Consider the following 13,423-nt stretch of genomic DNA (forward strand, 5'->3'; position numbering starts at 1 on the left):
GACATGAGGCTGGGCTCGTTTTAAAAAGGACATTTGGCAGATTATTGAAAAGTCAAATAATTTACATATTTATATATTATAACTTATAATATACATTTATTTGAAAAAATATGTTGGACACTAAAACTCCAAGAAAATCAAAGCCAAAAATTAGAAAAATCCAAATTTGAGGTTGACATCTGAAAAAATGAGCTTTCAGTGAGATGTTGTTTGGGCGCAGTACCGAACGCTTCCACTAGACGACATCCAAGCTCCATCACTGACCATATAATACAAAATTAATAATAATACATTTTATTTAAAGGCGCCTGCATTACCATAAGTGATTTGAGTGATCGGATCCATTCATTTCCATAATTTTCATACAATTTATGAAATAGACATCCTATCAGGTAGTATAGGAAGTTTGATATGAAATCAACCTCTAATTAACTTAAAAACAACATGTGCATTATAGCTCGCCACCACATCACAAATGGAGTATCTGTTGTTTTGTTCTTTATATATAAAACTTTTTTTCTCAAAAACTTTAATGGATGTTATCTTTTAAAGTCTTGGTATGAAAACAAACAGGTTTCTAACAATCTTTCATGATTTTTTCAGTTCATCGCCATTTAAAAAAAAAAAAAAAAGGTCTGAACATGCCTTGAGTGAAAATACTCTTGTTGCTAATTGATAAATTACTGCTCCTCAGTAAGATATTCTGAAAAACAGTCACCAAATATAAAAAAACAAGAGACTGCTTTCAAACTATATATAGTTTGTTAAAATTAGTTTTGGTTATTTAAGGATATTATGGTTTTAAAAATGTAATGGCTGTGGCTGGTGACATTTAACAGGTAAACATGTCATGTGGACGCTAGTGCTGGATCAATAATAGTGAATTTTAAATCGATTAAATCACAAGAATTCATCTTTCAGAGCTGTTTTCAACTGATGGAACAAAAGTACTCTATCTATCTATCTATCTATCTATAAATTAATTATATTACAAAGACAAAATATGTATTTATATATGCAGCCTTCGCTCCCCACGGTCATCAATGAGCCTTGGCCGCCCATGACCCTGTGGCCGGTTCTCCACTGGTCCTTCCTTGGAGCACTTTTGATAGATACTGACCACTGCAGACCGGGAACAGCCCACAAGAGCTGCAGTTTTGGAGATGCTCTGACCCAGTCGTCTAGCCGTCACAATCTGGCCAAACTCGCTCAAATCCTTACGCTTGCCCATTTCTCCTGCTTCACACACATCAACTCTGAGGACTAAATGTTCACTTGCTGCCTAATATATCCCACCCACTAACAGGTGATGAAGAGATCAGTGTTATTCACCTGTCACACACACACACACACACAGTTTTACTCTATAAATCTGAATAGTCATAACCTGTGAGCAGAACAGCTTCCTTATTTATCAAGAGCCGAAATTCCCCTGTAATGTGAGTGTGTGGAATAAAGTGTGTCCTCACCACTCCCACACGCGCAGACTCTTGTCGTCGGAGGTGCTGACGAAACGCCGGTTCTCATCCACAAAGGTGATGGTGTTGACGGCGCCCAGATGCCTGTCATACTCCTGAACGACCTCACGGGTGCGGATGTCCCACTACACACACACACACACACACACACACACACACACACACACACACACACACACACACACACACGATTATTCAGTAATAATGTAGAGAAAAAGAGACTTCAATTTCATGTTCAAAGACAGTAAACCTCTTAATAATAATAAAAAATGTAGATCAAGAATCATTTTAGAATTTAAACTATACTTATAATAATACAAATAATTTTATAAAACCACACAAATGATTTTCATATTAAAAGACAGTAAATTTGTTAATTATAATAATAATAATAATAATAAATCAATGTAGATCAAGAATCAGTTAAGAAATGAATTTGTACTTATAACCAAACAAATGTAATTAAAATACAAATACAAATGTCATATTCAAAGACTTTTTATTTAAAAAATAAATAAATAATAATAATAATAAAAATAATAAATATATTATTAGTATTATTATTAATAACAATGATAATGATAATAATAATAATGTAGCTCAAAAATTGTTTTATAATCAAATCTGCCCTTATAATTACACAAGTGAATTAATAAAAATGCATGAATCAATTTCATATTCAAAGATGTTAAACTAAAGGCGGTCAAGTAGAAGAAGAAAAATGTAATAATTGTAATAAATGTAGATGAAGAATGTTTTTGGAATGGGATGGTGAGACGTGTAATGATTCGCACCTGGACGATCTTCTTGTCCGACATCCCGGCGACGAACAGGTTTTGTTTGTCCTCATCTGGGTTGAACTTCACGCAGTAGGGAACCTTCCTGTTGGTGAAGGGCGCGATGCACTTTCCTAAAACATGACAGGACGTGTGTTTCACATCATTAACATATTAAACTGCCCGTGTGTTTGAGGCTCCCCCTGCTGGTGGAGCAGAGAGAGAGTCCACTGAACACAATGAATAAACTGCTGCATACGATTCAATTAACTCAAAGTTTCTTAAAGGTAATCCTATAGAGAGCCCTTACTCACACATTACTATAATATTAAAGGACAGCTCAAACTATTAGCCTAAACTCATTGCTATTTATGTTGAGATATAATAATAATAAACACTCAAATAACTGTGTGTGCAAACATGTAAACTTCACATAAGGCAGTTTATGCATTAACTTCTAAATGTAATTATAAAATGATTTTTTTACTCTTTACTTGAAATATCATTTATACACAGATTTATTTAAACCCACATTAATAATCCAGATATCAGTAACAGGTTCAGTGGACCATAATGAATATAATGAATACATTGGCTAATATAGAGAATATATAGGCTTATATAATGAATATATAGGCTAATATAGTGAACATATAGGCTAATATAGTGAATATATAGGCTATTATAGTGAATATATAGGCTAATATATTGAATATATAGGCTAATATAATGAATGTATAGGCTAATATAATGAATGTATAGGCTAAAATAATGAATATATAGGCTAATATAGTGAATATATAGGCTAATATAATGTATAGGCTAATATAGTGAATATATAGGCTAATATAATGAATGTATAGGCTAATATAATGAATATATAGGCTAATATAATGAATATATAGGCTAATATAGTGAATATATAGGCTAATATAGTGAATATATAGGCTAATATAATGTATAGGCTAATATAATGAATATATAGGCTACTATAGTGAATATATAGGCTACTATAGTGAATATATAGGCTAATATAGTGAATATATAGGCTAATATATTGAATGTATAGGCTAATATAATGAATGTATAGGCTAATATAATGAATATATAGGCTAATATAGTGAATATATAGGCTAATGTAATGTATAGGCTAATATAGTGAATATATAGGCTAATATAATGTATAGGCTAATATAATGAATCTATAAGCTACTATAGTGAATCTATAGGCTAATATAGTGAATCTATAGGCTACTATAGTTAATCTATATGCTATTATAGTAAATATATAGGCTAATATAATTAATCTATAGGCTAATATAGTGAATCTGGGCTACTATAGAGAATCTATATGCTATTATAGTAAATATATAGGCTAATATAATGAATCTATAGGCTACTATAGTGAATCTATATGCTATTATAGTAAATATATAGGCTAATATAATGAATCTATATGCTATTATAGTAAATATATAGGCTAATATAGTGAATCTATAGGCTACTATAGTGAATCTATATGCTATTATAGTAAATATATAGGCTAATATAATTAATCTATAGGCTACTATAGTGAATTTATAGGCTAATATAGTGAATCTGGGCTACTATAGTGAATCTATAGGCTAATATAATGAATATATTGGCTAATATAGTGAATCTATAGACTAATATAGTGAATCTATAGGCTACTATAGTGAATATATAGGCTACTATAGTGAATCTATAGGCTAATATAATGAATCTATAGGCTAATATAATGAATATATAGGCTAATATAGAGAATCTATAGGCTAATAAAGTGAATATATAGGCTAATATAGTGAATATATAGGCTAATATAGTGAATCTACAGGCTACTACAGTGAATATATAGGCTACTATAGTGAATATATAGGCTAATATAGTGAATCGATAGGCTAATATAATGAATATATAGGCTAATATAAAGAATCTATAGGCTAATAAAGTGAATATATAGGCTAATATAGTGAATATATAGGCTAATATAAAGAATCTATAGGCTAATATAGTGAATCTATAGGCTACTATAATGAATCTATAGGCTAATATAGTGAATCTATAGGCTAATATAGTGAATATATAGGCTAATATAGTGAATCTATAGGCTAATATAGTGAATATATAGGCTAATTTAGAGAATCTATAGGCTAATAAAGTGAATATATAGGCTAATATAGTGAATATATAGGCTAATATAGTGAATATATAGGCTGATATAGTGAATCTATAGGCTGATATAGTGAATATATAGGCTAATATAGTGAATATATAGGCTACTATAGTGAATATATAGGCTAATATAGTGAATATATAGGCTAATATAGTGAATATATAGGCTAATATAGTGAATATATAGGCTAATATAATGAATCTATAGGCTAATAAAGTGAATATATAGGCTAATATAGTGAATCTATAGGCTGATATAGTGAATATATAGGCTAATATAGTGAATATATAGGCTAATATAGTGAATATATAGGCTAATATAGTGAATATATAGGCTAATATAGTGAATATATAGGCTAATATAGTGAATCTATAGGCTAATAAGCATTTATCATTTGAATTTCGTGATAAAATGCACAGAATACTTCATATGTTCGTCGGTACCGTTCGGTACATATGCACCATAGTGGAAGCAGTTCGGTACCAATACGTGGTGTACCGTCATGTGTGTGTGTGTGTGTGTGTCTCACCGGTCTCTGTGTCCCAGAGTTTGAGGTATCGGTCGTAGGCGGCGCTGAGGAATTGCGTGCCTGTGTTGTTGAAGCAGATGTCACGCACTGCTTTACTGTGACCTACACACACACAAGATTAGATAAATATGACACACAACGTTTACTTTGAGAACGACACACAGACAACATCTCAAGACTGTCCAGGTCTGAGGATAAATACATTTTGAGACACAGAAGAGGAACCGGTCAGAAACTAGCAGAGTCTGTGTGTGTGTGTGTGTGTGTGTGTGAATGAGCGGGTGATGGATGGACTCCTGGTCCTGGTCAATGCTTTTCATCAGCCTGGCAACTGTAGCCATGGCGATATCAGTAACCCACAGAGATGAGTGACAGCTGTGGTTAGTGACGACGCCTCGCGTGATGGAGACTTCAGACCCTCGACCAGCATCTACAATCACTCTAACATTATAGAGATTATGGGCATAAAAACAGTTATAATGAGTTTTATTGTAACAATAATAATATTTAACTATTATAGTAATTATTTTTGACCTGATAATAACAACAACAATACTAATTAGATTTAAAATAAAAATTGAAAGATGCTTAAAACTGTAATAACAATCATGATAAATAATTATAACACCATTTTTTTATATATTACATTACTCTTACAGTTTCATTGTATTTTTGCATAATGAAAAAAAAACATTAACATTGTTTTTAATAATATATAGGAACTACAGAATAAGATTTTTTTTAAAGTAAAACATAACTATGATAAATTATTATAATACTTTTTTATATTAATATTATATTGCTATCACAGTTTTATTGTATTTTTAGAATAATAATAATAATTGTTATTATTATAATAATATATAATAATTTTTACACATTATGAATAATAAAAATAAGAATTGAAACTGTTGAAGGAAAGGGATAATAATACTGTTTTATATGAATTATACTAATATATTCTATCAGATTATTTTAAATTATATATATATTATATATATATATATATATATATATATATATATATATATATATATATATATATATATATATATATATATATATATATATATATATATATATATATATATATATATATATATGAAATTAATAATCATTATTATTATAAATATTATTATGCAAAAATAAATTATTTAAAACAGTCTGTCAGACTAATAAAATATAATTTATGTAAATAATATTAAAGTGTAATTTATTATAATTATTGTTATGCTGTTTTACTCTTAAAAGTTAAAAAAAATGTATTCTACTAATTCTATTCTACTACTACTAAACATTATTTAAATTATATACATTATACATATTAAAATAAGTAATCATTATTATTAATGTTATTAATATGCAACATTACAATTAGAATACTTATATAATATAAAACAGTATAATTTCTTAATAAAGATTATTGTTATGCTGTTTTAAACAACATTCTACAATTCTAAAATGTATTTAATTATTATTACTACCATTTTAATTATTATTGTTATTATTCAATAATTAGATTAAAGATAAGTTTAAGGCATAAAAGCACATGATTGCGTCCAGAAGGGCACGGTAACCGTCACAGGATTGGTAGATCAGCTAAAGGAATGCAAAATGGCGTCTGAGCTGGTTCTGGCAGCGCTTGATAAATGGGCCGAGCCTCTGATGGACTCCATCAGCACAGCTCTGAGAGTTTGTGCCATTCTTCCTCTGTGGCCAAAGAAACGTGACAACACTCACCAATAAACGTCCGCGCACATCTCCTCTCATTATAAACCTCCCACAGCTGCAGCAGAACACACAACAGCATCAGTACACACACAGATCACGCACACACACAGCAGAGTTAAAATGCAAATGATTATACAAGACGAGTATTCATTCATTTCAATTGTCATTTTAAAATCACATTTTAGCTTTAAACATTCCTGGCGAATTAATTGTTAAAAGTAAAACATTCCATCTGGTCTCTCTATTAACAATTAATTTAAATATATCTGTAAAACACTTTTCATAAAAGTAATTTTATATATATATATGTGTGTGTGTGTGTGTTTTGTTTTTTTAATTCTAGCATTTTGCATAGTTATTATTATATTGATATTAAAAATAATGTTGATATTAATTATATTAATATTAGAATATACTAACAGACTGTTTTAAATTATTATAGTTGCACATTATTAAGTTATTATTCACACACAGATGAAGATATTAGTGTTGAAATCCGATGGCTCAGAAAGGCCTTCATTGACACCAATGTCATTTCCTCTCTCAAGACCCATAAAGGCACTAAAGACGTCGTTACAAAGCCCATCTCACTACAGCGGCTCTACAATCATTGATGAAGAGGCCAGAATAGAGTTAGTGCGCAAAAAACACTAAATAACGACTTGTATAGTGATGGCCGATTTCAGAACAAAGCTTCAAACCGTTATGAGTCAGTGAATCGATTTATGATTCGGATCGCCAGAGTCCCGTGATTTCAGCAGTTTGACTCACGATCCAAATCATGAATCGATTCACTGACTCATAACGGTTTTTCATAACGGGATTTCAACACTAATATCTTCATCTGTGTGTGAAGATGAGCGGAGGTCTGACGGCTGGCCAACCACAGGAGGAATTAATCACACACTTTACATTTTTGGGTGAACTAACGCTTTAAAAGCACAAACTGATTTCAACCAGCATGAGAAGTGTTTAATGGGTAAAGATCTCACCTTGATTTTACAGTCCATAGAGCAGGACAGCAGCAGATGACCAGACGCCGGAAACAGACGGATGGCACTGACACCCTACAGACAGGAGAGACAGTGAGTGTGTGTGTGTGTGGGGACCTCATAAGTCCAAGTCAAATGTCCCCATAGGGAGAGTAAAACCTGAGATGACCTACATTGAGGACACCAACCAGCGGTGCCCACTTTTCAAAATGCTTATAAATCATACAGGACAAGTTTTTTTGAAAAAGTAAAAATGCAGAATGTTTCCTGTGATGGGTAGGTTTAGGGGCAGTGTGTGTGTGTGTGTGTGTGTGTGAGATGGGTAGGTTTTGGGGCAGTGTAAGGGGATAGAAAATACAGTTTGTACAGTATAAAAACCATTACGCCTGTGTCCCCATATATCACAAAAACAAACGTGTGTGTGTGTGTGTGTGTGTGTGTGTGTGTGTGTGTGTGTGTGTGTGTGTGTGTGAGAGAGAATATGGTAAGTCTGTGGAAGATGCGAGTGAGTAAACGCTTGAGTCAGGATGTAGTCACTCTCACGCTGAGACAAGAGTGAACACCGATGCCACGAACACCATAAACAGCCTTAACTCCATCCAGACACATCAGCAACATCTAGACTAGGGCTGGGCGGAAAATAATGCTCTCTCAGTTTGAACAATTTATTAATAAACTTGCGATTTCTGAGTCACTGTTGGCTGCAAAGATGACGTCAATTATGCACCGATTAGGCTTCCTAAGATTGTGTTGGTCCTCCTTTTGCTGACCCGTCGAGGCATGGACTCCACCTGTGGGATCTGGCACTAATGTTTTAGTAGCAGATCATTTAAGTCCTGTAAGTAGTGAGGTGGGGCCTCCATGGATCGGACTTGTTTGTTCAGCTCATCTCACAGATGCTCGATTGGATTGAGATCTGGGGAATCAGGAGGCCGAGTCGACGCCTCAAACTGGTTGTTGTGCTCCTCAAACCATTCCTGAAGCATTTGTGCTTTGTGTCAGGAGCATTATCCTGCTGGAAGAGCCACAGCCACCAGAATACCGTTTCCATGAAAGGCTGAACATGGTCTCAACAATGCTTAGGTAGGTGGAGCGTGTCAAAGTAACATCCACATGGATGGAGGACCCAAGGTTTCCCAGCAGAACATTGGCCAAAGCATCACACTGCCTCCGCCGGCTCGCCTTCTTCCCATAGTGCATCCTGGGGCCATGTGTTCCTCAGGTAAGCCACACACACACACACACACACCCGGCCATTAGGGTTGGGAATCGTGAGAAAATTTCCGGTTCCGGTTCCGATTCCGCCTAACGATTCCGGTTCCGATTCCGGTTCCATTAAAATTATTAAACAAATAGTGGTAAAGGAAAAAGGCACAATATGCAACTTTAAACAATACTTTTTTGGGTTTATTACTTGCTCTCAAATGAATTTACAGGTTGGCAATGTCAAAAAAAAAGTCCTGTACTATACATATATTACAGGATTAATCGAGCCATATGGAATTTATGGAAATTAAAATAAACATGTTCAAATTTACACCTCTGAAATTGTCTTATTACATTTTCTCTCTCTGTTTTAGGGATCTTAACCGATGACCGTTTGACCGATGGTTGACCGTCAACGTTAACCGATCAAAGTTGTCGGTTAAAAAAAAAGTGATCTCTAAGTTAGGCTATTTTAGACAGTGGACTAAACGCTACTACAGTTAGCCGTCTCATTCCAAAATCTTTTTTGTGTGAAGTGAACAAATCCCTCACACTCAATTTTTCATAACTCTCCTGTTTGTACTTAATAAACCAATAAAAACATTTGGCGCGAGGTCGCAGCGTTTGCGCGCTCACAAGGTTTGCAAAAAGTAAACAGTTAGAGCCAGAGCAGACGACAGTATGAAGCGTGCATTCCGCATAAGATGGGCTTACATTTGGATGTAAGTATATATATATATACATTTCAGTGGTAACACATAAGGTGTTGATCGTCTTTCTTTATTATTGTTAGCACTAACTTACCTCGAACTAAAGCGGCGTCTCTTCAGAGCTGTCATTTTCTTAAATGAGCCGCGGGAATGTTTCAAATGAGCTCATAACGCTAGACAAACGCCTTTATTTTCAACGCGATCACCTTGTACCCAAACCATTTCGAAACTAATGAGCCATTGTCCTCGGATTACAAACAAGCTCCTCGGCGCCGCGTTTGCGGGACTCGCGATGTGGGGGATTTTAAAAAAGTGACGTGAGGGGAAAGGAGGCGGCAGCGCTAGGACAGTGTGTGAGTGTGAGTGTGAGTGTGAGTGTGTGTGTGTGTGTGTGTGTGTGTGTGTGTGTGTGTGTGTGTGTGTGTGTGTGTGTGTGTGTGTGTGTGTGTGTGTGAGAGAGAGAGCGGGAGTGCGGCTCGCGGCTATGCTCCCAGCGCTTCGCACACACATTACACCAGAACCGTTTTCGGAACCGACACTCAGGAATTTCGCGCGGTTCCGGTATTTTTCAAAAATCAGTATCGGTTCTGCATAAGAACCGGTTCTCGGTTCCCAACCCTACCGGCCATCCACGTGATGTAAAAGAACACGATTCCTCAGACCAGGCCACCTTCTTCCATTGCTCTGTGGTCCAGTTCTGATGCTCACGTGCCACTGTTGGTGCTTTCGGCGGGGTCAGGGGTCAGAGGTCACCATGACTGGTCCATACACAACAAACTGAGCTGCTCTGTGTATTCTGACAGCTTTCTATCAGAACCAGCATTAACTTCTGGAGCAGTTTGATCTCCAGTAGCTCGTCTGTTTGATCGGACCCCACGGGCCAGCCTTCGCTCCCCACGTGCATCAATGAGCCTTGGCCGCCCATGACCCTGTGGCCGGTTCTCCACTGGTCCTTCCTTGGAGCACTTTTGATAGATACTGACCACTGCAGACCGGGAACAGCCCACAAGAGCTGCAGTTTTGGAGATGCTCTGACCCAGTCGTCTAGCCGTCACAATCTGGCCAAACTCGCTCAAATCCTTACGCTTGCCCATTTCTCCTGCTTCACACACATCAACTCTGAGGACAAAATGTTCACTTGCTGCCTAATATATCCCACCCACTAACAGGAGATGAAGAGATCATCAGTGGTATTCACCTGTCACTAATGTTATGGCTGATTGGTGTATATCCAAATGAATCGATTCGAATCAAGTTCAGATTTGAATCGAATTGCAAGCTTGAGAGTCAAATCTAATGGCGAGATTCATGCCCAGCCCTCGTCTACACACACTGATGACGGGTGGCAGAGATGTTCCCGCCGTCGGCTCACCTTAGTGTGTCCGGTCCACACATGCAGCTGTTTTTTGGGCAGGTAGCATTTGTCCGGGATGTCCGGCGAGCGCAGGTTGATGCCGACATCCTGAGGAACGTGCAGGTATGACCGGCCCTGGTAATCATACGCGTCTTTAACTGCAGAGAGGAAGAGAAAGAGGTTTTAAAGGGGTGTTTGCATGCGATTTGACTTGTTTAACTTTAGTTAGTGTGTAATGTCGCTGCTTGAGCATAAACAGTCTCTGCAAAGTTACAGCGCTGAAAGTTCAGTGCAAACGGAGATATTGTCTCTTAGGCTGCATTTACACTGCAGGTCTTGATGCACAATTCAGATTTGGTGACTATATCCGATTTTTTTTGACGACCCGCTTAAATCGTGTTTTAAAAGCGACCCGTATGCGATATTTGCATATACACTGGCGAAACGGCCCCAGACGCTCTTAACCGGAAAAGGAAGTAAAATGGCACGATATGCAATAATTGCAGACAAAATGATTAATCAATGTTTTGCTGTCTGCACTTTTCCACACATCTCTAAAGGTCAGAAAACATTTCTCTTGTAAAGCGGAGAAAAAGAGCAGAGCCCTTGACAGGGTTGCCAGGTTTTCACAACACAACCCGCCCAATTGCAACTCCAAACTGTGCTAAAGTAGCCCAATTCTGCAGGAAAACCACAGACTTGGCAACACTGGCCGTCGATCGCAGTTCGTGTCCTCATTCGCCTCCGTCCTTTTCTCAGTGATGTCCGACTCGCATTTACTGGGGGATATCCGACTGGACCGCTTACATGGCAGACGCAAACGCACGTTTCCGAATCATATCTGATTTTTTTCCCACATATGAGTGAGGCCTGAATCCGATCTGAGGATATCGGAGCTCATGCGTTTTTTTCCTGCTTACACGTTCACATGTCAAATCCGATCTGTGCCACATGAGAGGAAAAAAATCTGAATTGGGTCACTTGAACAATGCAGTGTAAATGGGGCCTAAAAGTTACGGCCGTTTAGTGCCTACAAAACTGTCCGGTTTGGACTACAACGAGCTTCTTCCTGGGTTGGTGACATCATAAACCCTCGCTAGTCTCCGCAGATGTGACTTCTGCTCGTAATGGGAAGGGGCGTGGCCTTAACCTGTGCTTCAGCCAATAAAAATACAGGAAACTACATTTGGCCATCTGACCAATCTAAGACCATTGCGTTTTTCAGAGGGAGGGGCTTCATAGAAGCAGGAAGCAAACGAGCCGCTCAAATCACAGACAGCGGTGTGGAATAAAGGGAGGATAGAAGAAAAAAACGGCGTTTAAAACAAAAAAGGTATTAAGACATGTTATACTGCGCCCCATAAACACAACCAAGCCTAGAAAAAAAACACAGAACCAGCGGTTTAAAGAGCAGATCAAACAGGTTTGGTTGAGTGTGTGCGGCTGTGGCGTACTGTGAAGGATGGTCTTCTCCTCTGCTGGAGCTTCTTCTTCATTCTTGCCTCTCTTCTGTCTCTTGGCTGTGATCTCGTCCAGCTCTTTCTGCTCATCCTGTCACATTAAAACATGAGGTAAAAGGTTTAGACCATTAAAGAAAGAAAACCTCCAATGCTGTAAACTATGCAGGGACCCAATGGAAGCCCATTTCCACCACTAAATAAAAAAATAAAAAGAGTAATAGCGACTTTGTCTCAGAATTCTGACTTTTTCCTCTCCAAATTGCAAGGTGGAAAGTCACTTTATAAAGTCAGGATTCTGAGATATAAAGTCACAATTGCTTAAAGTCACAATTCCGACAGAGAAATAAAGTCAGAATTATGACTTTATATCACGCAACAATTTTATTTATTTTATTTTATAGTTTATATTATGTTAGAATTGTGACTATATTACACAATTGTGAGAAAAAAGTCTGAATTCTGAGATAAATTCGCAATTATCTCTTTGTATTTTTATTTAGTGGCGGAAACGGGCTTCCATAGGGACCCTCACATTTGGTACACTGTTATAATATTAGAGGTTAATCATTAATAACAGAGGCCAAACTATTATATTCAACATATTAATAAATACTATAGTAATATTAGTTCATGTTAACTGATGAAACATTATTTTAGCATTACAAAAGTATATTTTAAAAGCTAAAACAGTTAAATTGATAATATTAATTCCACATTTTCCAATTAAAGGTGCACTATGTAAGTTTTCCGCCCACTAAATTTCACCTATTCAATAGGTCTCATAAGTGCATTTATTCATCAACCATCAAATTTATTACAGTTCTTTTAGTTTTTATTTATATTTTGAATTAATTATATTTTTGGTTCTCATGTAATTTTAGTTACATTTTTAGTCATTTCACAGTGTTATATTATAGTGAGTTATATATATAGCTCTGGAAAAAAATATGAGACCACTTAACATTGATTTCTCAACGTTAAGTGGTCTCTTAA

The 13,423-nt window shown here is 36.0% G+C and overlaps 1 protein-coding gene across 1 annotated transcript in view; it reads right to left on the reverse strand.

Moving 5' to 3' along the window:
• Positions 1 to 13,423, reverse strand: part of cdc40 (cell division cycle 40 homolog (S. cerevisiae)) — a 30,502-nt gene that overhangs the window by 8,503 nt on the left and 8,576 nt on the right. Inside the window, exons 6-12 of the mRNA XM_067418321.1 lie at positions 12,425 to 12,521; positions 10,989 to 11,128; positions 7,701 to 7,775; positions 6,718 to 6,763; positions 4,978 to 5,079; positions 2,273 to 2,388; positions 1,470 to 1,603 (exon numbers count right to left, since the gene is read on the reverse strand). Coding sequence (XP_067274422.1) covers positions 1,470 to 1,603; positions 2,273 to 2,388; positions 4,978 to 5,079; positions 6,718 to 6,763; positions 7,701 to 7,775; positions 10,989 to 11,128; positions 12,425 to 12,521 — 710 coding nt within the window. The remainder of the gene's footprint in view (positions 1 to 1,469; positions 1,604 to 2,272; positions 2,389 to 4,977; positions 5,080 to 6,717; positions 6,764 to 7,700; positions 7,776 to 10,988; positions 11,129 to 12,424; positions 12,522 to 13,423) is intronic.

Source organism: Pseudorasbora parva, chromosome 15 (assembly GCF_024679245.1).
Source record: "Pseudorasbora parva isolate DD20220531a chromosome 15, ASM2467924v1, whole genome shotgun sequence".
Classification (NCBI taxonomy): Eukaryota; Metazoa; Chordata; class Actinopteri; order Cypriniformes; family Gobionidae; genus Pseudorasbora; species Pseudorasbora parva.